The sequence below is a fragment of the Humulus lupulus genome, chromosome 4 (assembly GCF_963169125.1).
Source record: "Humulus lupulus chromosome 4, drHumLupu1.1, whole genome shotgun sequence".
In the NCBI taxonomy this organism is placed as follows: domain Eukaryota; kingdom Viridiplantae; phylum Streptophyta; class Magnoliopsida; order Rosales; family Cannabaceae; genus Humulus; species Humulus lupulus.
Window position 1 is genome coordinate 55876937 of NC_084796.1, and position 26340 is coordinate 55903276.

The 26340-nt window shown below is 33.8% G+C and overlaps 1 protein-coding gene and 1 long non-coding RNA gene across 9 annotated transcripts; one reads left to right on the forward strand and one right to left on the reverse strand.

Annotated features, from left to right (window-relative positions):
* Positions 1–1181: 1181 nt before the first annotated feature.
* LOC133830451 (uncharacterized) lies at positions 1182–3022 on the reverse strand. Its single transcript, XM_062260423.1, has one exon. The coding sequence runs from the start codon at positions 2161–2163 to the stop codon at positions 1696–1698; it is 468 nt and encodes a 155-aa protein (XP_062116407.1). The 5' UTR covers positions 2164–3022; the 3' UTR covers positions 1182–1695.
* Positions 3023–8506: 5484 nt separating this feature from the next.
* Positions 8507–20404, forward strand: LOC133830452 (uncharacterized). 8 transcript variants are annotated; one of them, XR_009892044.1, is made up of 6 exons: positions 8507–9050; positions 11885–11936; positions 12960–13203; positions 13286–13336; positions 13441–17636; positions 19411–20404. It is a non-coding gene; the product is annotated as an uncharacterized LOC133830452 (long non-coding RNA). The 8 variants fall into 8 exon arrangements; XR_009892046.1 differs by having other exon boundaries at positions 8699–9050; positions 13441–13704; positions 19411–20399; XR_009892047.1 differs by lacking the exon at positions 19411–20404 and having other exon boundaries at positions 8699–9050; positions 13441–13704; positions 13791–13997.
* The last annotated feature ends 5936 nt before the right edge of the window (positions 20405–26340 follow it).

Sequence of the window (26340 nt, forward strand, 5' to 3'; positions counted from 1 at the left end):
ACCACTCATTACAGAGAAGCAAATCCTCTACTGCTTGCCTATGTTGCGTATTGTGTAGCTCCAGGATGAATTTTATTTCCTAACACTCTGTACTACGCAGCCCCGGAGGTGTTGAATAAACGAAGACGTCATGGAGCAGAAGTGGATATATGGAGCGCAGGAGTAACTCTTTATCTCTTGTTGTGTGAGCGTTTCCCATTTTGGTCAGCAACAGAAGATACAAGTGAGATAACTTGTACAATTTTAAAGGGAGACTTAGACTTTGAAAGTTGGCCATGGCCTCAGATTTCCGAGAATGCTAAATCCCTTGTTAGGCAGATGCTAGAGCATGATCTAAAGAAGTGTTTAACTGCTCAACAGGTGCTTGGTAAGTATTACTAGTACTACGTACTACTGCTATAGTCTATAAATTTTTTTTTTTTTTTGTTTCTTATTTCTAATTAAATTCTTTTTTTCCCTATTTTAATTCATTATTGCAGAACATCCCTGGATTCGAAATGCATAGCAGTAGTACTAGTACTGTTCTCTGTCTTTCTGTTGTAATAGACTACTCGATCCATCCATTCATGGAAAAGAAGAAACTCTAGCTTAAGTTAAGAGTACTACTGACCAATAGTCCCGACCTTCACGCTGCGCTGCGATGCGATGAACCTACAAAACATTAATTTGTCTATACCTACCTAGCTTGCTACTATGTCCTACCTCCCATAATTTACTTGCATTTTTTTCTCCAATCTTTCTTTTGTTTGGATTGATTATTATTTGACTACGTAATAGTATTTTCGCTTTTCTCTTTCAACTATTCATTTATTTTTTTATTCATATTTTTGTAACTTAATTTTATCATTAGATATTCTATGTGGTCACGGCGAGCATAACAAAGGACCAAATAATCTCTATGGTTGCTGTTCATAGTGAACTATTCTTAATTTTGTTTTCTTCTCAAAATTGAAATTTTCCCAAGCCATTAGATTTGTCCCGTGAATCCCCCAATAGCGTACCATAGAAATTCCCGACCATAATGCCATTACTCTTTTAAAGGCAACGTATCAAGCTCTACTAACATCATTTTAGAACTAAGAAAAGCACGCAGACATTTTGGTTGCCGAAGATACAATATTATTAACAGAACCTAAAAAATCTAATTAAGATAAAGCAAAAAACAAAAACAAAATCTAATGTGCTAGGAAGAATGCATATTATATTATTTAACTCGGTGATAGAACAATACATATAGTCGATGGCTATGCTAGTAGCAAAAGAAGACAAACCCATAAAGTTAAATAAACCAATACAAAAAAAAAATTATAAAATAGATAATAAGTGTAACACTTGCATTTCCTAAAAATAACTAAACCAGTTCTGTCATGAAAAAATCCAAAACTATTTTCCAAGTATATAGACCAGAAATCAATAGCAAAAAAAAAATGACCAACCAAAAATGCAGAAGCTAAAACACAAATAACCTATCCATCTTTTCTAGTAAGCCAAGACCCTTCTAATACTATTAACAACAAAAGATTGATCTTGATCCTATCAAAAAAGTATCTAATTGTAGATTGGAAGGACCTTCCAAAGCTGTTTCCAAAATTCCTTTCAGCCCTGCAAAGTTTCCTAGTATTCACATTCTTCAATAAAATAGACGTGGTTATTTACACCATGGCAAACCATGGAGAGGTTAATAATTAGTAACCATCATAGAATTCCTCCCAGAACTCTTCTCAGATCAGCTTTCTGTTCGACTGTAAGTCTTGAAGGATATTTGACATCAAATTTGATTCTCAAGTTGCCTTTCTTTCCCGGTTCTTTTGAGATTGGCATTCCCTCATTTTGGACAACCATTTCAGCACCTGGCTTGATGATTTCGGTCAATGGGATCATAAGATTTCTTCCGTCCAGGGTGGTGAGGTCAAGGGATTTTCCTGTCAGGGCCTCCAAAAGAGTTATCTCCTGATTGAGCACCAGATCATTACCATCCCTTTTGTACACAGCATGCGGTTTTTCATCCACCACAAAAATTAAATCTGCAGGAATGACTCCGGGTTCCTGGTTACCCTTATCAGGGAAAGTTATCTTTGTGCCTTTCTTCCATCCAGGCTTTATTTCAATTGTCAGTATCTCCTCCACCGTGCGAGACTTACTGCAAGTTAGTTTCTTGCACATCAAGCCAGAGTAAATAAATTTTGAAAGGGAAAGTGATGAAACATTACAGAATCATTCAGCAATCCAGTACAAGTAGGGCAAACAATGATTTACCCAGTATTGAAAAATGAACAAATTAAAAATAAAAGAAAGTTATAAACAAGCCCTCTCCTGTTTTCTTGCCTTCTTTAACATGGGCTGCAAGCCAGAAAACTGGCAAGTTAGAGTAAAATGCAGCGAGTCTTTTCCATGACAAAAGGCAGGCCTAATTTAGTTTAAATATAAGAACACCAAATGTCATATATGTTGACTGACTGTTACTTCGAGTTAGAAATGCTAAGAAAAATAACAGCAAATGCTCTGACCATCAAGTATGGAAAAAAACAGATTTAAAACAGAATAAAAACACTTCAAACAAACATGTCAATGTTTAAATATGAGTCACCTGACAGCAAACTTAGTCAGCTTCTAATCTTACAAACTAGAAAAAATAACATTAGCAATAAGTAGCAAAGCTGAACATGACCTAACAAGGAAACATTTAATATCTCTGGACATTGAACTGGGCTTAAATAATTTCACACACAGATGAGCAGCAAAGAAAAACTAGCGGCCTTAGCATCGAACATCAAACACTTCCTGTTAGAGAAGAGTAGTGAAATCAACTTTCAACTTAAGTGAGAAGGAAGGGGTATAGAGGATAAAGGATAGCCAATATTATTCAGCTTACAATGATAATAAAAAAATTAAGAAAACCTATCCATTTCGTGTATTATTGTTGAAAATTAAGATGAATTTGGGAGAGAACTTGAAAACTTTATTGAAAACTATGGTTAATATGGGAAATAATATTATGGTGGAAGAGGCTTTTTTATAGAACTCAATTGTGCTTTTGGCTTGATACAAAATAGTGGGACTACATCTTTATTTATAGGACTCTATGGACTTTTCTAGAAACAAAATTAAATTATTAGCTAGTAGATTATTCTAGATAATTATCATCTACTAACTAAGAAATGAGAGTTCTAGAATGCTAAAGACTCAACAATCTCTAGTAAATACATGAAGACACTAGAAACTCTAGTAAATACATGGAAACTCTAGGAACTCTAAATTCATGAAAATTCTAGAAACTAACCGTAATAAATCAAGTTTAATATTTCAATAATTATAAGGTTTAAAAACATCATTTGCCTTGATTTGGCACTTTCAAAGGGAAGCGTAGTCATCATAGCCAACTTTATTCTCTCTCTCTCTCTCTCTCTCTCACACACACACACACATGTGGTTGGTGGGAGCAAAAAACTACTCAACATTCAGAACCTGTCGAAAATTTGGTTCTGTTAGGAAATTCACCTTCCTCACACCAGTTTCATCTACAAACACAAATTAACAAACCAGTAGACACAACATGCACAAATTCAATAGAAAAATCTGTAAGAAAAACAATAAAATCAACACCAAGAGTTATAGAAGTTCAGCCCAAATAAACTTGAGCCTACATCCTCTTTGAACTCTTCTTGTGATGTCTTCTCTACACTATGAAACAGCAATGGAGATTACAACTTGTCACCACTTAAGAACTTCTACACTTGATGGATTACAATGCCTAGAACCCAAGCAAAACCCCAAGTACACTTGACTATGTACAAAGGAATCTCTCACCCGAGAACCAAGTGTTTCTCTCTCAAGCTCCCTTTATTTCTCTCCCTAAAATAGCTCATATTCTTTACAAATGAAATATATTATTTCTCTCCACAACAAATGAGATAATAAGATATATTTATAGAGGGTTTTACAATTTTCATCAAACTTAAAAATATCAAAAATAAACGCAGACTCATCTGGTTAAATGGTAGACAAGACTAGAAGAAAAAATGTAACTTTGCTGATGTGATCTAATGTTTAATGCAGACCAAATATTCTAACAAATTTCCACCTTGGTCTTCATTAAACATGGATTGCAGAGATAAACACAACCTCCCAAGGATCCCAGTTCAGCCATCAACTATCATCCATGATCAATTCCGAGCAAACTTAGGCAGTAGTTAAACTTGCTTAATGGCAATATCTTAGTTCTGGCATCAGTGGGGTTTTCTTCTATGGGGAATTTTTTGACATTAATCACACCTTCAGTGGCCTTGTCACGAATAAAGTGATACTTGATCTCCACATGCTTAGTCTGGTCATGAAATACTGGATTCTTACACAAATGTATGGCACTTTGACTATCTAGAAAAAATTGTAGCTTTTCCTTTGAACACTTGTAGATCTTTTAGAAGACCTTGAATCCAAATAGCTTCTTTGATTGCTTCAGTAACAGCCATGTACTCAGCTTCAGTTGTTGAAAGTGCAACTACAGATTGTAGTTGAGACTTCCAACTCACACAACTCCCAATTACTAGAAAGTAATAAGTTGTAGTAGACTTTCTAGTGTCTCAGTCTCCAGCATAATCCGAGTCTACAAACCCATTGATTTCCACCTGATTATGATGCCACTTGTACACCAACCCATGTCTAGTAGTATTAATCAAATAACGCAACAACCACTTCATAGAATCCCAATTAATTCTTTCGGGATTTGTCATGTATCTACTTAGAGCACTAATAGAGTGTGCTAAATTAGGCCTAGTGCAAATCATTAAGATATATTATAGCTCCAACAGCGTTAAAGTAAGGTACCTTGGCCATATCTTCCTTTTCAAAATCAGTTTTAGGACAATATCAGCATTTGTAAGTTGATATTGACTGGTCAATGGCTGTTTGACAGCTTTAGCACCCTTCATAAAAAAACCTTTATAGAATCTTTTCCACATAAGACTTCTAAGTGATGAAGATGGTATGTTGTTCCCTATTTCTCTTGATTTCCATATGTTTAACGCCCAAACGTGACTTCCACTTAGCGGTTGTAGTAATATAGATCGGGTGGTCGATTCCACAAGGAGGCAAAGAAATAAAGTTAATCAATAAATAAATGTTAGAGATAAATAATATGAAGAAAATAGAACAAGTGATATTTTTGTTGTTTTTTAAATTTAAAGATTAGAAATAAAGATGGAATAAAGTGTGATGTAAAAATAAGTAACAAATAAGAAGGATCAAGAGTCACCAATATGCATACTTATTTATTTAGATATTTGATTCACAAAAATTACACAAATGGATAGTTCACATCCCAACTATTCATTTGGAAGATTTATCATTAAAGCACAAATATATTTCACAAAATGTATTCAAGTGATTATTATTCTTTACCATGGAAAGATGAGATAAATCTTATGAGAAATCTAAAAATGACATTATACCATTGGCAATAATGCAATAAAAAGATTGGACATAAAACCTAACACAAATACTACTTTTACTATTTATAAAATACATAGAAAGAGCATGACTAATTCTATATAGATTTAGCAAAAGTAAATATATATGAATGAGATGGAGAAAATGATGAAGATATTATCTATATTATTTTCACTAATTTGATAATACATAGAAAGTGCATGACAAAATCTATATACTATTAGTAAACATAAATATACATAACAAGATGAAGAAGTAAAGATGAAAGAAAATAAATCACTAAAATATATAAACTTCAAGCACATGGTGAATCAAAAATACCAAACAAAATCATAGTGCATATAGGATCATCCTAACCTTCTTAAGAAGGTTAGCCTATTATGCTAGACATTCTCATGAAATTCTAGAGAGAAAATATGAGAAATGAGACTAAAATTTGGTAGAATTTTGCTACCTAAAAATTACATATAAAATGTGAAGAAAGTGTCCCTATTTATAGATGGAGAAAATGACTAAAAAGAAATTAAACAACAATTTGGGGTTTACATAATAAATCTGAAATATTAATAATAAAATATGATTTTGAAAAATCAAATCTTATTATAAATATTAACCTAGTTATTTTGGTGTATAGTCAAATGCCATTTTTCTAAAGCACAAAAAAAGATGAGCTTTAAAGCTCAAAATGACAATTTTGCAAAGCCCAATACCCACAAAATATGGGTTGAAGGTGGTTGTGGCAGAAGTGGGTTTTGACCTACTCCCAGCCAATAAAAATGTGCCACGCAGGCAGGCTGTTGGGAAGGCTTCAGATTGGGCTTGATGCTGAAGGGTGATTTGGAGGGTAACATTGGGCTTGTTGGGCTTCAGCTGGCACGTTGGAGGAGGCCTGGCTTTGGGCCATTGGGGGCTGAAGGATGCTTCATATGTGATAGGCGTGAGCTGCTGAAGTTGTTTGGTTGAAGCTATATTGAAGGAAGCTGAGGGAGCTTTGGACCAATGGCTGAAAGAGGCAAGGCTGGGACACGTGTCGTAATGGGGCGCAAACAGCTAGCAGCTTGGCAAGGAGACAAAAAAGACAGATTTTGCTGGGCTTGGGCCTTCAGATTGGGCCTTTTGGCTTCAAGATTGCCATTTTTTAATTGATTTTCAAATTCATCTCTTTATTTCTTATTTCTTTTTCTCTATGCCAAAATGTACTTTAATTCCTACAAAATAACAATAAATTAAATCATAATCAAATATTTTCATTTATAAAATAAATCATATTAATTTCATTAAAATATTGATTAAAACTTAATTTATTTTGACTATTAAAATCAATAAATGAGTATTTTTCGCCACTAATTACCATACCTAAAATCTTTGTAGCCATGCCCAAATTCTTCATTTCAAATTCTGTTTTGAGAAGAGCCTTCAACTTATTCAACTTGTTCCTTTTGTCACTAATAAGCAGCATATCATCCACATACAACAATAGATACTCGACATCTTTGAATTGTTGTCCTTTAAAGTAGAGGCAAAGATCATAGTAGCTTCTTTAAAAACCATGCTTTATCATGAACCCATCAAAATATTTACACCACTGCCAAGGTGATTGCTTGAGGCCATACAACAATCTCTTGAGCAAACAAACTTTATCTTGGCCTTAGAACATCTCAAACTCAATTGGTTGCTCCATGTAAATAGTCTCTTCTAAGTCACCATGTAAAAATGCAGTTTTTACATCCATCTGGTCAAGTTCCAGATTGAACTGGGCAACCAAAGATAACACGATTCTTATGGTTTTATATTTAATAACTAGTTAGAAAATCTCTGTAAAATCCACTTCTTCCTTTTGAGTGAGGCCCATAGCAACCAACCTTGTTTTGTATCTCACTAGTTCTTAATCATTCATACCTTCTTTTACTTTGAACAACCATCTGTATCCTACTACATTCTTGTCTTTGGGTCTATTAACCAGCGTCCAAGTATCATTCTTGTACAAAGAGCTCATTTCCTCCTTCATAGCATCAATCCAATGCTTTGAATCTGAACCTTTTACTGCCTCTTCATATGAGTTGGGTTCTGAATTTTCTAACTCAAGTGTTAACATCGATGCATAGGCTATCATGTCATCCCAAGCTATAAGTGTAAGCTTCTAGACTGGTTTTGGTTCTCTCCTAACTCTGACTCTTGCAAGCTGATATGACGCAGTCGGATCTGCATGTATTTTAGATGCATCTACACTTTGTTCTGGTTGCATTTCAACTGGAGTTCAAGTTGGGGTCTGAATCTTATTTTCTTTTACCTGATTTGTGTTGGGTGCACTTGTTTCTATCTGAACTAAAGTTTCCACTGTACCTGCATTGTTAGTACTGTTTTGTTCTTGACCTGCAGGAATGTTAGTTTGAGATAAATAAGGAAAATGATCTTCTTTAAATATAACATCACGACTGATTATAAATTTGTAACCTTTGTTTTCTTTAACCCATCATTTGTAACATTTAGCTCCCAGTAACCCAAAAATACACACTTAACTATTCTAAGATCTAATTTACCCTCTCTTTGATGTGCATAAGCAACACACCCAAATACTCTTAAGTGTGACAAATTTGGTGGTTTATTGGAAAAATTTTCTTCAGGTGTCTTAAACTCTATAGTTGTATTAGGACATCTATTTACTAGATATGCAACTGTCATTATAGCTTCCCCCCAAAATCCATTGGGTATAACTGAACTAATCATCATACATCTAATTTTATCAAGTAGTGTTTGATTCATTCTCTCAGCCACCCCATTTTGTTGAGGTGTTAATCTCACAGTCCTATGTCTTAGAATACCATTCTCTCTACAATATGAATAAAAAATCTCATTGCAAAATTCTAATCCATTATCGGTCCTCAATATTTTAATCTTCCTATTTGTTTGATTTTCCATAAGAACTTTCCAATTTTGAAAAGCCTCAAATGCATCATTTATATGTTTCAATAAATGCACCCATACTTTTCTAGAAAAAACATCTACAATAGAAAGAAAGTAATTGTTACCTCCAATTGTTGGAGTCTTTTCTGGATCTCACAAGTCTTCATGTAGGTATTCAAGTATGCCTCTTGAATTGTGTTACCCAACTTTGAAAACCAATATGTGATGTTTCCCCTAGACACAATTCTCACAAAAATCTACCTTGCTCACCTTATCATTTCCAAATAAGCTTTATTGCTTTAACACTTGCAAGCATTTATAACTTATGTGACCAAACTTCTTATGCCATAGAATCGCCTTATCTTTTGGTGCCTCAACTAAAGTGTTGCTGTCAATCACTGTTTTACCAATTAGGTAGTACTGAGAGTCTTTCTTAATTCCCTTAACAACTACCATTGAGCCAATACAAATCATCACTACAACATTTTTTACCAAATATTACATAATTTTAAAAGTGTTATTAACGTATGCAAATAACAATATTTTTTTTCCTCCTCTTCTTGTTCTTTTTTACTCTCTCTCTCTCTCTCTCTCTCTTCAACAACGAAATCATAAAGAAGAAGGGCAGCTCTCGGATGATCTACCACCTCCACTCTGTCGGACCTCCCACTCCGACAACGCCCAATCACACGATCTCTCTGGTGTGTATCTGTAGCTGTATGTGTATGGAAATGAATTTATTTATTTGTTCTGTAAGGATATTATTTCTATTCCTTCTTCTCTTTGTATGTATCTCTTTTCATTTACGATGATACTATATTTTGTTCTTTTCAAAATTTTGTGTGCATATAAACTGTTTGATTAAATTCCTAAATAACCTGTAATTCCATTTTCTGGTGTATGTACAGGATGTTAACTCATATTTAATTGCTAATATGCTTGTTCGAGGTCTTTGTTTATATTGTTAGAGTTAATTTTATTTCAATATGTGGTTGGAGAATTTCATATAAGCAAAATATTAAAATTAATAAACATCCTAGAAATGTACTTTAGCTTATCGAAAGCACCATGCGCGGATACAATCAGTCCATGATATAGAAAAGTCTCTTTTGTACACCTAGATTTGTCTAACTGAGTCTCATACAATTTCCTAGAAAGTGATACATGAGTATAAGCAAGAATAAATAGAGTACTGCTTTGCCTATATGAATATGCAAACCACAAATTTCCTTACATGAGATCCAAAAAATAAAAAAGTCCTTACAACTTTACGCTTTAATCATAATGATGAAAATAGTGGGGCTTATGCTCTTGCTTGCCCTTGCAAATGTGGTGAGTTCAGAGAGTAATCAACCTCAGTGCATACACAAAGAGAAAGAGGCTCTCCTCAGCGTTAAGATAACTCTAAATGAAATAGGTTTATCACGACAACCAGTCGAGTTCTCCTATGGTGATTTGGGAACAATCCTGAATTTAGTAGAGCAATCTATCAATATCAGACCCATAGTGGTGAGTGAACCCACCTAAGGCTTGACAATCATAATTGTTGTTAGCCAATTCTTTCCTTTTATTTACCCCGTCTCCTACTCCTAAGTAAAGCCTTTTATAATGTCGATCATTTATAGTTGATGGTCCACAAACCTCATCGTTTACTAGTCCTTCTGCTTTTTTTTCTCATGCATCATTGTCCATTCATTACTCTCAATCTATTGGTTGAGTATTGTTTGGTTCGAATAATCATCAGACAACATTAGAGGTTGTTAAAACGTTTAATATTTTTTATTGATCTGAATTTTATATATTTGTTTTATGTTGAAAGACATAAAGAATATTTTATATTTAGGTTATGTTTACTGGGATTTGTAGATCTTACTTTGTATTGTATTGTCACATAGTTGTTGAATTTATTATAGCCAAAATAAAGTCGTAGTATAGTATTTTGGTATGTTTGTTATTCTTTGTATAGATGATAATAATTTGTTGTTAATATATTTTCTTTAATTGTTATTGTTAAATTCTCAATTGATGTCAAACATATTTTTTTTGTTCAAATTTTTTATTTAATAAAGTGAGATCTGATTTAATTTATCATTTGTGCTTATCTACTAGTACTAGTATGCATAATATAGTAATTATTTTATAACTCGGTGCAGTTAATTGTAGAAATAATTTTCATGGGAGTAAGTAAAAAAAAAAGGAAAAGTCATTTTCATTATTATTTTAGAATTTTGGTCTGAGGAAATGTTTAATCACCAAAAAAAAATATATGTGTAAGATTTTATAGAAAGAAATCATAGCATAGATACAAGACATAACAGTTACGATTCATGTTGAAGATGGCTCCTATTCCTCTGTTTGCTTTCTTCCTTCTCACTCATCTTGTGCTTCCAAGCTTTGCTCAAGATATTTTGAAGATCCAATTCAAAGATGGAGGACACTAGTATGGAATTGACGGTATCACTCAGGCAAATTTTATTGTCGTCAAGGAGACAGTACCGCTATCTTACTTGAATTCCCTCAGTCATTGTAAATTGATCAATGATTTCTCTTTAATAAAAGATCAACCCTATGATTTGTATAAATAAGGATTAATTCCTGTGAATAAAAGTATCAGCCAAAAACAAATAAAAAGCTAAACAGCCAAGAGAACAAACAATACCAAAAAAAAACACTAATAGCATAAACAAAACAGATAAACAAAGTGAGATCTGTATTGGTCCTTCATGAACAATCAAACAAGAGATACAGATGGAAGAATCCCAAGTGATCATGGTTTCCAAAGTCAAAGCCAAGTACTTCTTGGCATGCTTTGCTTAACTCTTGGCTTAAAATGTTTTTGTGAAACTCAAATTCTATTTCTATTTACCTGATTCTCCTGACTTGATATGTTTTATCCTCATTCTTTATTCATTATATATTTTCTCTTCAAATTCCTAACATATTATATATATATATATATATAAACATAACTATATCTATCTACATATGTATGTTCATGCATGTTGTTCTGTGCTACAATTGGGTTAGTCATTAGTGACATAGTTGAAGACTCACATGTGGCAGCCACGTGGCATTGTCTATCTCAAGACAACCAAGCTGGCATTATATGCATATAGCTAGTTGTACATGTATCCAAATATACATGCAGTTTTTGTTGCAGCAAGATATGAATTAATAAAAGAGATGTGTCCAAATATATATACTAGTTAGCAACATATATATAGTTGCAGCAGCTTTTTCTTTTAGTGTTTTAAATATATATGTGGTCCTTAGATTTGAAAGGACCCCATTGGCTGTTGTAGACATAATGAGTTAGAAGAATGGATGATTTTAGATTAAAAAAAAAAAAAGATAAAGGAATAGTATCTATCTTTATTGTTGGTGAAAGAAATTTTACAATTTTTCCATCCATAATTTTTTTTCCAATCAATAATATATATATTGAGATATGTTTAATTAATAAAATTAATTCATATATGGGATAGCAAGAGAAGATAGATTTGACACTTCAATATTTATTTTACGCTTTGTGCAGATAATTGAGCTGTCTCACGGGAACTCTTACTTTTGTTTGCATTTTGCAAGAGGTATGTCGTTTACCTTTGTTTTAATATTATGAAAATGTTAGAGGAGTTTGAATATCTTAAATATTCATCCATAGTGAAGTAGGTTCTGAGATCATTATTGTCTGTTGCGGTGATAACGGAAGGTTGAGAACTTGTGTGTCTTAGTGAAGTTGAATCTGAGAAATTTGTGTGTTGCGACGAGATAAGGAAGAATAACATAGTGTTGTTTGATTTAGTTGAATTGATATTGGCAGATGGTTAGTTGCTAGTCTAGTTGAAATGGTGTTTGATTTTATATAGACATATCTTGTATTACTATTTTATAATTGAATTGTGTTTGCTTGATTTGTTTGATTATTGGTATATTAATAAGATTGTTAAAAACATACACTTGTAAATATCATTTTGTGTTGGCACTATAACAAAAAAGGGTTTTAGAGAGGAATTTTTTGTTGCTAAAGCTCTGTAAATCCTCGCTATATCGAATAGAGATAACAATATTGTTGCTAAACTTCCTCGCTAATTCTTTGTCGAGAGTTGGGATTAGAGGAACTAGGGTATTGAGGATTGGGATGTATGGGGTTAGTGCTTGTAGGTTTGATATCGATGAGTGGGTATGGAGTGTGTGCTGCAGCAATGTGGCCATAATGGTTATTTAAAAAAGTACTAATTTAGTTTTACAAAAGCAATTAAAAGCATTAAGTGACATCTTTCTTTGAATAGCTTACTTGCTCTGTTTTTAGTGCCTTTGTTTGGGGTGGTTTTTCACCTGCCTTTGATTGTATGTGTTGAAGCTTAGATAAATGCTTTGGAGTACCACTGGTAGGCCATTATTCTATTTATATACATATACATATATATAATATAATGCATTAACATATAATGTGTTGGTTATAGCAGGAAAAATCAATGAATCTTTTATGATGGATAAAATTTGGGTATCCTTTAGCAAGTAATAAGAGAAGAGACATTTAGTAAATTCTTATGTATATTCTTAGGATTTTATTGATAGATATATAAGTGTGATTTCATATGCCACTGTAGAGCTTCAAATGAGTATAAGGCAGGTGCAAAATATTTTGTAGAGACTGTAGAAAAGGAAGCTGATTCTCCAACAAAGTTGATTTGTCCTTGCAAAGATTGTCGAAATTTAAGTCACTAGTATGTTAGTGTTGTTTATGAGCACTTGGTTATCAATGGGATTGATCCAACATATACTGTTTGGTATCATCATGGGGAGGAATCATCTAGAAGTGAAGATATAGCCCAAAGGGACAATTATCTAGAGGTAAATTTATTCATTCTTATTTACATTTACTTTGCATGCACCTTATTTGTTGTATCTAACATTTTGTTTGTGATGGTTATAGTCTCAATCTGGTATGAGCGGAGAGCAATCCAATGCACATAGTCCTACTTTGGTAAGATTATCATTTGTTTATAAATTTTCAAGTTAATTAATTACTTCTAAACTCTCATAATATTTTGGTCATTTGGAATTTGTTTGGTTGGATGATGATTATAGGTGGGAGTGTTGGAACTCAAGGCCAAAGATGCAAGCTTTTAGATTGGAATGGTTCTAGGAATATTGTTACTTATGGGTATTTAATTTCAAATGATTCAAAAGATTTAGTTCTTAACGTCCCTTTGGACCATTTGCCATGAAGGTTGGTGTTGATTTTGCAAGAGAGCCAGATGCATTTTTGTGGAGGCCAACTTTAGGGATAACTTGTATTGTAGAAAGTGTTGGAAGTGTTATTACTTGGCCAGCCGACAAAGTCATAATGAGGTAAAGATTGATCTTATATATTATAATGAGTTGTGTCATATTGTTTTTGGATCTGTTCTGGAAATATCTGAGATTTTTAATTGCAGGTATCAAAATTTAGGATTTATCGAAAAATAGTTGTTATGTTGCCGATTTTTTTTTAAATAGCAACCTGATGTTATGCTTATTGGTTAAGAAGATAACATATGAGTTTTGTTTTCTTATTGCATTTTTTTCTCTATGTTATCTTGGTGATGAAGATAGCGACATGAGACTTGGATGCTTGCAATTAATAAAGAAATAGTATTGGACAATTGTTATAATTTGCCTTTTATTAGACTCATTAGACATACTCTTTCTAAGCATGGACTTTTATTATGGTATTTTGCACTTGAAATTTTTTATTTGGGACATATGTATTGGATATTTTGGTTGATACAAAAAAAAAAATACATTGGACTTTATCAAATTCTAATTACATTATTGGGACAAATAATATATTACTTTATCAATAAAATGTAATTAAAGATAATTAGATTACATCTTGAAAATGTAATTAAAGATAATTAGATTACATCTTGAAAATGTAATCAAATGAAAAAAATATACTTACGATAAAGAATCATATCATCTAGATAATGTTACTATTGACAATATATAACACCAAAACAACGTTATAATAGTCTATTTAATAACATGAAGAAAAAAAATGTAATCAAATGGCAAGACTTTTAATATCATGGGCAGATTTACACTTGCTAAGTGTTATAAACTGCATTTGATAACACTTTTCGAGAGTTATCGTAAATGTTTTTTCTTGTAGTTTTATGGTTCCACGCTCTATTTTTACTGTATAATCTGTATCATCAAGCACGCTTAGTGAAACCAAATTTCTAGACAGAGTAGAAACATACCTAACATTCTTCTATGTTCGAATGGCACCAACAAACATTTTGATGTTGATTGAGCCTATGTCAGTTTCTTGGCAAGATTGATTATTCCCCATAATAACATTACTACCATTCAACTCTCTAAAATTTTGAAGCTATTCCTTATTGAAAGTCATACGGTATGAACACCCAGAGTCCAAGATCCAATCTTTTTCATTTTCTCCAAATGCTACAATTAAAGCTTCAACATCATTGCAAGCTTCTCCAATATTTGTTGAATCCGTATGTTCAGATTTTCCCTCGTAAATGGAACTCCTGCCTTTCTGTTTTCTAAGCCAGAGATAGCAATCTCTCTTCATGTGACCAAGCTTGCCACAATGAATACATGCCCTTGAATTGTTTGGACCCCTGGAACCAAATTTACCTCTGCTTTTGTTGTGCCTTTTACCATGATAGCCATTTGAGTTTTTGTGTGGTGATCGACCCCTTGCGTAGTAGCTTTCTCCAAGGCTTGATGAAGAATATTTCTCTCACTTTAACTCTAAATCATTTGATTTCAATGCTGAAATTACTTCTTCTAAAGTAATTGATGTACAACAATACTTGATGGCACTTTTAACCTCCTTAAACGATTCAGGCAGAGAATTTAAAATGATAATTGCTTGGTCACTTAAAGCTTCTCCTTCTCCCGAGTTGGCCTACTCAATATTCATCCTTAGGAACTCATCCAAATTCTGCTCCAAACTCTTGCTACTGCTCATCTTAAATCAAAATATTTTTTCCTTAAAGAAAGATTTTGTTGGTGAGAGTCTTTTACTGAAATAACTCATCTAGCTTCTTCCAAATCTTGGATGGAGTGTCTTCTTTATCAACCATTCTAATGATTGAATCTGACAAATGAAAAATCATAATCTCAATGGCTGATTCAAGCATTTCTTCTTTTTGATCTGTTGTAGGACCTTCAGGCCGCGAAATGGGATCTTCAAGAACACGCAATAACTTTTGAGAAGTCAACATTCCTTTAATCTTTCTTCTCCAAATTCTAAAATCCTCATTACCATCAAACTTCTCTAATTCAAGCTTCATATTACTTGTATTGTTGCAATAACTCCAATCCAAGATACTTTGAACAGATTCTTGAACCTTCGAACTCGATTCTTGGACTTCTTTCTTGACTGAAACTTTTTCTGTGTCACTTTTTGATAGAGAACTTGATTCAGCCAGTTCTTCCCTTCTTTGTCACATTTGATCTTGAAGCTGAACTTTTCCAATTGACTTGGCTCTTGATACCACTGTTAGGAAATTTACCTTCCTCACACCTGCTTCATCTACAAACACAAATCAACAAACCAGTAGACACAACATGCACAAATTCAATAGAAAAATCAGCAAGAAAAACAATAAAATCAATACCAAGAATTATAGAGGTTCAGCCCAAATAAACTTGAGCCTACATCCTCTTTGAACTCCCCTTGGGATGTTCTTCTCTACACTATGAAACAGCAATGGAGATTACAACTTGAGAGCTTCTACACTTGATGGATTACAATGCCTTGAACCCAAGCAAAACCCCAAGTAATGTACAAAGGAATATCTCACCCAAGACCCAAGTGGTTCTCTCTCTTTCTCTCTCTAAAAGAGCTCCTATTCTTTACAAATGAAATCTATTATTTTTCTCTCACAACAACTGAGATAATAACAACAACTGAGATAATAAGACCTATTTATAGAGAGTTTTACATCTGTCACCAAACTTAAAAATATCTGAAATAATAGCATACTCATCTGGCGAAATAGTAGACAAGATTAGAAGAAAAAACGTAACTTTGATGATGTGATCTAATGTTTAATGCATACCAAATATTCTATCAGGTTCCACAACTTAAATTTCAGTAGAAGGAAAAGTTACCATATTATATAATCCAGTCCACAGAGAGTAGATAACAGTGTACAAATTGTCTTAGATGGTCAACCCGTCTAATTAAACTCTCATGATTTACTACTCCAAATTCAACTTCCCAACACTCCGATAAACCTTTTAAATATAAGTGAGTGAAGAAAGATCGAAAAGGAAATTTCAATAGACCCTCTAAAGAATTTCTCTTACTATTTGCTACAACAAAATGTTGATGAATCTCTAAAAAAAATACTCAATTTTCTCACGTTTTCCTTAAAAAAGTAGACGCTGGGCTAAAATGTCCTGACTGAAGTCAAGAACTTGGCATGGAATTCTTTAAACCTTCTATAATAGTCACTACCAGTACCAACACTGGCCAACTAAGGTCTACGAAAACTAATCTTCTGTTCATCATGACATAAGCATTAGTAGCACCAACAAAATCAAGACTACCCTTCAGACTTCAACAAGAGTGAAATATTGCTACACTTTTCACAAAAGAGCTTAAGTTTAGCTATGCATTGATCTAAGTTCAAACAATATAAAAAGAAAGTCCAAAATACTTTAGACGAAAAGTGCTTCAAGGAGAGGTACACTAATCTAATATAGACCAATAATAGTGCACATAGAAATGTCATAAAATACATCTTTGTATTTTCTCCTTTCTTCTTCTCTCCTTCCCCATTTGGTTCTTTCGTCTTAATCCTCCGTCGGCGATGCAACCTCTGACCCCGCCCTTAACGGCGACGCACCTCCAGCCCTCTTCTTCTTCTTCTTCAAATCTAATTTTATTCTTATGGGTTTCTAGCACCATTGCCCCTGAGTTAATTGTGATTTGTCAATTCGGTCCGTGAGTTTTTTTTTTGGCAATTAAATCCTTATGTTTGTTAAATAGTATCAATTCTCTTAACTACCGTTAAAATGTAACAGAGATATACCCATGTGACTCTCACATGGCTAATACTAAGGACAAAATCATCTTCACATTAGCCCACATTCTTTCTTCTCTAACCTTTTCATCTTCTTGTATGGACTGTTCGTCTCTCTCAGAGTTAAACAACTGTAAGAAAAAAAGAAAAAAAATCAATCCCAAAACTCCCCATTTGAAGTTTATGATTAATAGATGGCAAAGTTTCGTGACAAAAGAGGGGGAAAGCCAATATATGGTAAGATGCTTCATATTTTTTTTTCTCTCACCAACTTTGGATTCTGATTTGTCTTTGAGTTATTTTATCTAATGATTTTGTTTTTCCTTCACGTTACTGATTTTTTTTTCTTCTTGATTTTATAATTTAAAATTTTTAGGATAAGGGTTTAGGAGGAGAAAAGATAAAATTATAATACAGAATTGATTGATGTGGTGTAGTTTTATTCGGTCATGTATAGAAACTCATAATTGATTATTATATTTGAATGTATATTCTATTTTTCTGTTTTTTTTTTATAGAAAACTCATAATTAATTATATCTTAGATTATATATTTTATTCCTCTATTTCTTATTTATATTATTTATATAATATATATCATTTATGTTCTATATTTTATCTCGTTTTTCTCTGTCTTTAAGATGTTCCTCGTGTGAATATTTGAGAGTTGTTGTGTCGGCCAATATAAAAGAAATGCAGAAGTTGAAAAAAATCAGTGAAATGAAGCATCAAATGTGAATTTTGGAGCAGAGATTGATTGGAACATTTGAGACTGAATTTGGGAGTACTGTATTATTGGGAAATTATTTTGTGCAAAATAGTGTAATTATTGTGACTCTTTCTTGTTGTAATTGGGGACATATACACATTTTCTTTCTTGCAGTCCCTTTTTGCTTATTGTAATTATTGTGAATTCATTTATAGTTATTTTATATGTCCCCAATTACACAAGAAAGAGTCATAATAATTACACTACTTTGCACAAAATAAATTTCACAATAATAAAGTACTTTCAAATTCAATCTCAAATATTCCAATCAATCTCTCCTCCAAAATTCACATTTGATACTTCATTTCACTGATTTCTTTCTTCGACTTCTGCATTTCCCTCCTATATTATGGTCAACACAACAACTCTCAAATAATCACATGAGGAACATCTTAAAGACAAATAAGAAGCGAGAGATAAGATATAGAACATGAATGATATATATATATATTATATAAATAAGAAACAAAGGAATAAAATATACAATCTAAGATATAATCAGTTATGAGTTTTTATTAAAGAAATAGAATATACATTCAAAGATAATAATCAGTTATGAGTTTCTATACATGACTACATGACTGAATAAATCTATATAATTTTTTCAATATAACTTGCAAATTTTAAAAAGTACTATAAAAATACAAAACTGACATTATATATGTAGAATAATTAGTAATTTTGTCCCTTGAATTTTTACTTTTTCATTTTCTTCTCTTTTACAAAATAAAATAAATTTATTTTAAAATAAATACTAAAATAAAGAAAAAAAATTTAATTAAAGAGGAGGACGAAGGATGAACAATTTAACCAAATAAAAAAATTTAATTTAAAAGGAGGAGAACAAAGGGGGAAAAAGTTCATTTTAGGATTTATTTTTGTTATCCAAAAAACAGGCACGGATGACGTGTGATAACTCTAGAAATTAGAGTTATTTTACCACACTTTTTAAGCTAAAAATGATTTAGTTCTTAAGTTTTTAATTAAATTATTAAGTTTTTGAATTTATTAGCTTTATTTTAATTTTATATATTTTTGTGTGTTTTTATAGTTATTTTGTTGTAAAATGTTGTAGTTAATTATTTGAATTATTATTGTTTAGTTTGAGGTAAAAAAATGTTGTATTCTTGAATTTAAATGTTAAATATAAATTAAGTTATAATTAATATTTTCAAAGAATTAACTTGATTTATTTTATAGTGGAAATATTTTATTATGACTTAGTTTATGTTTATTTTGTTAGGGAATTTGGTGTATTTTTGCTATTGAAAAGTAAGAAAAATGAAGGAGAATAAATGGCATTTTCAAAGAAAAGGAAGTAAAAAACTGGCATTTTCCTTCAGCCAGGCCCGTTACAGCCCTCAGCCCAGGCCCATTTTCGGTCTATCCTTGCAGCCTCCTTCAGCTCATCATGTGCCAGTTGTCCCATTTGTAGCATCCTGAAGACTTCCCAGCTGCCCCTCAAGTGTAATGCACCTGCTAGCCGAAGTCAAGATGCATACTAGCCGCCAGACCCATGCCTAAGAGCATCCCCAGCCTTCACGTGTGCACCAGTCTCCACCCAGCAGCTCCTTTGGCCCAAGCCTTCAGCCTCCACGCCAAGCCCAGTCCAGCAAGGCCCGAGCCCACATTACTTCCCAGCCTAATGAATGCCCAGCCGAACCCACATTGCCTCAGCCATAAAAAGACCAAAAAAAATCAAGCTTTTATTCCCAATGTTTTTTCTTTTCACTCAAATATCAATTCACTCTTCCCTATTTTTCTTACATAAATAAACATTCCTAATTAATTTTTTTTACCCTAGCTTTTCACTAATCTTTTACCCAACCAAACATTTCATCTTTCCAATACTCTTACACTTACTCTATTTATCCTACTACTTTCCAACACAATTAAATTAATCAATTTATTTATTTTAATTTGATTAATTTAATCTCCATATTTTGCCTATAAATAAAGTCTTGTAAGACCATTTGGAGGGCTCTTCTTCTTCATCTTTTCAACATCTTCTACACATATTTTTCTCTCTTCTTTTCACTATTTTCTCTCTACCATTTTCATCTTTTGAAGAGCATGTCAAGTATATTATTTTGTAATTTTATTTCAATCTAGTTATGAGCTTCTAATCTTTTTCAAAGGTTATTAAGATGATGATGAAGCAAAATTTAACTAGATAGTATTTTTTGTTGTATGTTGATTTCCCATTTGTACAACATTGTTTATGGATTTTTCTATCAAAGATATGCATTTTTCATCTAGTGTTGATTGTTAAAGCATATTGCACTTAGTTCTTCATTATGCAAAAATATGATATTCTTTGATTAAATGTTTTTCATTAAATTGTTCACATCTAATTCTTAGAGCATAAGTATCATATTTTGCCAAAACATAATCTCTTTGATTTTTTGTAGTTTCATTAGGTTGTAACACAACTAATGCTTAGAAATTATATCTTATATAAGTGAAGAAAAATCCTACATTTTTTAAAGAGTAACTTGTGCTTGAATAGAAACTATATTTTGAAAAAATATATAGTGTGATTTATTTCAACTATATCAAAACTTGGGAATCAATATACTTATAAATACTATTGAACTTGCATTTTGTGGATTCTAAAATCTTAATAATCTTATTTTATATATCTCATTTGAAAACCATTTTTCTATTTAATCTTAAATCTTTTTATTACTTGTCTTTTATTTTTCTAAAACAAAATCTCATCAAATATTTGGAACTAGGTTATAATATTCTTGCTTTGTTTGAAATAGTTTCTTTTGATGTTAGTCAACTCCCATGGGTTCGACCTCGTACTTACATGAACATTATATTCCGAAACGATTCGTGCACTTGCGAGTTTAAATATTAAAACACCCTCTTTTGGGATCAACAACGTGGCAAGTGATTTCTGGACACGTGGCTGACACCTGGCGGAATTCTGCTAGGGTATCGACCAGTAAAGACATTGCAAGCAAAAGGCAGTTGAAGTTTACCTACGACCAGTATGGTCGCAGGTTCCGCGTGTCTCACGATAATTTTATAAAGATCTTAGGCAATCCCGATATTGACTCCCATGATTTTCTGAGTATCCGATTATTTAGGAAAGAATATCTGTAACAAATTAATGTAATCCCCCTTTGAGCCTATAAATAGAGAAAGATAGCTCAAGGAATGGACTTTTGGCTTTCTAATTATCTGAGATTAGAGTTATTCTATTTGAGAGATTATTTTGTTCTTCAGAGGTTGGTGAAACTCATTGAACCCTAGTTCTTTGATCACTCCTTTGAATACTATATCAATAAAAGTTCAAGTTGACGTAGGTCATTACTAGATCCTGGGGCCGAACCACTATAAACTCTTGTCTTCTTTATTGTTTTTGTCATCACATTCGTTTCAACGTATTTGTCCACATCAAGCATAATTGACTCCGTGTCAGTTGGCCAAAATCAGGGTCAACAATTTTTAATTTTTATATTAAGATATATTTATTTTATATTGTAAAAGAAAATAAAATTAAAAAAATTATTTGTTATTAATTGGATTTTTAATTTTTGAATATTTAAAAATTTATTTAATTAATTTGAAACTTTTAGGATTGTTTATTTTCTTAATCATTTTTTATAAAAAAAAATTTAAGGATTTAATTATTATTATTATTATTATTATTAAGAAAAAAATAGATTTTCTTAAAAAATAAATAAATTAGTTTTAATAAAAATGGCATAATTTGGTAGTGGTCAAAGTTTGTGCGGAAAAATTGTTAATTATTCCACACATGGCACTGTCACATCAACAAACAAAATGTCACATCATCATTTTGTTGACCACGATTTTGGCCAACTGCGAGTAGACGCAAAAACAACAATAAACATTGAATAGAAAATAAATAACACAAGTAATTTTATAGTGGTTCAGCCTCAATTTGTTGGTAATAGCCTAATCCACTTGGAGTTATAATATATGTAGCTGTTGACTACGTTTTTAGCCAACGACGTGAGAACGTCAATAACGACAAGCCTTCAAGAGAAATAAAAACGACAACAGACGGTATAAATAAGAAAAGTAAATAACACAGGAGATTTTTATAGTGGTTCAGCCCCGATTGTCGGTAATAGCCTAATCCACTTAGAGTTGTGATTTATTGATCCGTACTCAAGATCAGATGGACTGAGCCAACTGAGTTTCTTCAGTACCGATTGCAAAAATACAAGATTTCTCTCTTATTTCAGCACTTTCTCTCTCTAGAATATACAGACCCAATTTTCTCTCTCTAGAAAGAAGAAGTGGAAGAAGCCTCTCTCATCCCATAAACTCTCTATTTATAGGCCTGGGATCCTCAACTGATATCCCCTTATGATAGGGATATTTTATTATATTTATTACATTTAAACATTCAAAATTCGAAATGTAACAAACCCCCCATTTGTAGGAAGAATGAGAGATTCCCGCATATGTTGTTGGAGTTGTATCTGACTTAGTCTCCTCTAGCTAGTTGGTCCACCTCCTACTCACTACCCATGCAAGTGTTGGTTGAACATGCATGGTGGTAGGATATGCATGGTGGTAGGACATGTTTTTGGGTGGGTTGAACGTGCATGGTGGTAGGACATGCACTTTTCTCCTCTAACATGGCACTCTCCTCTAGCATGCCATGTTCCCCCTTGAACCAATCTCCTTGGCTTCTCCTCGGACCAAGGTGGTCCGAGGCAACCTCCTTGGCACCTCACCTTGGACAACATTGAGGCAACCTCCTTGGCACCTCACCTTGGACAACATTGAGGCAACCTCCTTAGCACCTCCCAAACATGTCCGATCGAACATTGTATAGGCTCTCCTTATCAAAATATAAGTCTCCTTCCTCTTGCATGAGACTCCTCCTCCTTAGCTACTTACCTTGGACACGTTCGAGCCAACACTTAGGAAACCTTGGGAGGCTTGCCTCCTACACACCCTTGGGGTCTCCTAAGACCACTCCCTTGGGGTCTCCTAGGACCACATCCTCCTTGGGGTCTCCTAGGACCACTCCCCTTAGCTCTCCTAGAATGCATTCTCCTTAGCCTCCTAGGATGCATTCTCCAATTTTTGGGTATAACAGTAGCCTACACTTAAGATCAGATGAGTCTGAGTCAACTGAATTTCTCAAGTGTAAGTAGAAAAGTACAGTGTTTCTCTCTCTAAACTCTCAGAAAATGCTCCCAGAATGCCCCAAGTGACGGTCCCAAAATCTCCAAACTAGAGAGTTTTTCCAGTCTCCAAAAATCCAATCCCCCCAATGATGCCATGAGCTCTTTATTTATAGGATTATGGATCGTACATGAAAAATATCCCGTTTTGACGAGGTCTTTGGTTGTTTCAACCAACTTTAATTAATAAATAATAAAAAAAATTAAATTACAACAATATAGTTATTACTTCGGGTATTTGAGAGATTCGCGTGGTAGTTGCGAGCCATTCGGGTTGAAGTTGTTACTGAGATTCTGTAAAAAAAAAGTCAATGGGCAGTTAACTCCTGAGATTCTCACACATCTGGTCGGCTACTCCTTCAATTTGACATAGTTGGTCGGATGAAACCCATTTCTAAGATGATTGGTCAGATGAAACGTATTTCTGAGACGACTGATCGGATGAAACCCATCTATGAGATGACTGGTCGACTATATCACATCGGCCAAAACACATTACTGGTCGGCCAAGACACAATACTGGTCGGTCAAAAACCTTACCTGGTCAGGCAAGTCACTTCCTGGCCAGGTAAATCTATTTCCTGACCAGTTATATTACAACTCCGCAGGTCAACTTCCAACATTTGCACTTCTTTAGTCAACACATTTATTGACTATTAATGTGTCATTTACTGACCATGCATTACCACTTGTCCCCTCCGATTGCCACGTCATCGAACAAAAATTTGGGGATAACATTTGCCCCCCAAGTTTATCATATGATTTACTCGTATGATAAACTTTTTCTCTAGCCAAATGCTATTGAGGTCATCCAAAAGCTTCCACCCGGTCAGTATCTTTCACAAATAATCAGAAATTCAGAGAATATCCTAGTATTTGCCTCCACATGGCGACTCACCAGTAATTTTAATATTTTCTGTGTCCCAAAATTCCAAAAAATGACTTTCTATATTCTCCCGCATTTTCAAGTAAACCCACAAATGAACTTTTCAGGCCATAAAAATGGCACTTATCAGTCCCAATCGTGGGAAATAGAATACTAAGAGTTTTAAGGTAATTGAAAAGTTCCTCTTTTTCCTTTAAATAGGCCCATGCATGCCTATCCCTCTCAAGCCAAAACAAACACAAAAAAGAAAACTCCTCATTGTCGTTCCTTGTCGTGGCCAACCTCTTCATCAAGGTTTCCTGTCCCTTTTCCTCCAAGCAATTTCAAAGGAAATTCTCAAGAAACCCAAAGTTTTTCCACCCATTTGAGTAAGTTTCTCTCTTCTTGATCTTTACTTTCAAGTATTTTAAGCTTTAAAATTCTACACAAAAACTTGTTAGAACTTGTATATGTCGAAACCTTCTTTTGGAATGCATTCTTGGAATTATTGTGATAAATCTTTGTAAAATAAAGATTTTGTGGATGTTTTAGTGTAGTTTAAGCTTTGGGTTAGTCAATTTTGCCTCCAATTTCATGAAATTTTGAAGAAAAAATGATCATCCATTCCACATTGCATATTCGGGTTCATGGGTATAGGATGAGCATTGATGTTATCTTGAAGCTTGTTGAACCCTTTAAATTCCACTTTTTGATCTTGTGTTGTATGCCCCATGAATAGGAAAACATGTTTATGCTTCACGTTATGCCCCATACCTTTTAGCCGAACGGATTCGTATTTAGCCATCCCCTTATCAGGTTTTGACTGCTCGGATTCCACTGAACCGATCAGACCACCAAGCAAATACCTAGCCAACTGGACTCTTTTTGGCCCTCAGAACCCAAATAGCTCCTCGGTACCCAGCTATCCCCTCGGGTGTTTTTCCTCCTCGGGCCCCTAGCTGCTCGGACTCTGTTAGCAGATCGAGTCTTCTCGGCTGCCTTGGTTCTTCGGAACCCACCAAGCTGCTCAGCCTATGCACCCTAACAACTCGATTGTCTTGACTTCCTCGGAAATTCTTAACTGGTCGGATGCATCCTTATCCAATCGGGCATCACCTTGGCCCTTCGAAACTCCTGCAAGCTGCTCAGATACCTCCTAGCCACTCGAGTAATTTGGCTACTCGGATAGTAGTAGCCACTCGGAACACACACCTACCTGCTCCTCGGACACGCCCAGCTCCTCGAACATGCCCCAGCTCCTCGGACACGCCCCAGCGCCTCGGACACGCCCCAGCTCCTCGGACATGCTCCCATCTCCTCGGACACGCACCCCTGCTCGAACACCACCAAATCGCTCAGACACCACATGACATTCGAAACAATTTACTTTTCTTCTTTGTGAATTGCTCAAAATTGTTATTATTTCCCAAAAAATGTCTTAATCTGGGATAAATTGATTTCACTTCTCAAAGAAATTTTTTCATTGAGTGGTGAATATTTTTGCTTTGCACTTATTTTCTGTTTGGTTTACTTACCTCCCCTTATTTTTTGTAGATGAATTGCTTTGACTACAGGGGAGGTGACAACCAAACAGACTCTGATTCCTCATCTTCCGCTTCAAGTGATTCCCTTCCTAGCAGTGATTCTTCTTCCAAATCTCCAAGCCAACGAACCCTAGAAGACCATCTTTGTCATCTCAAGAAAATCCTTCCGTGATCAGCTTTATAATTCCTTCACGGAGATCAGTTCCTTAAGCAGCAACGTCAGCATCAACTAATGAGGTGAAAAAGTCCAATCGACTCCTTCAGGAACAAGATCCTCAAGTAGCTCGAAGAGCGACACAAAAGGTAGTGGAACACAATCCATTAGCTAGAGAACACTTGGCAGAAGAAGCTCAAACTGAAGCTTTTTCAAGGCCTCCTCGCCAGGTCTGAAAAGATGGTAAACCCAAGAAAAAGGCTACCTTGACTTTTACAACTGAGATTCAACAAACAGCAGCTCTAAAATCAAGAAAAGATGAAGATGGCATGCCTTCTTGGTTCATAGCTAAAGCCTCCAAGCTCAACTCCAAAATGCTCGATAAACACATTCAGGCTTCGGGCCTTGAAGGAATAAATGTGATATGTCC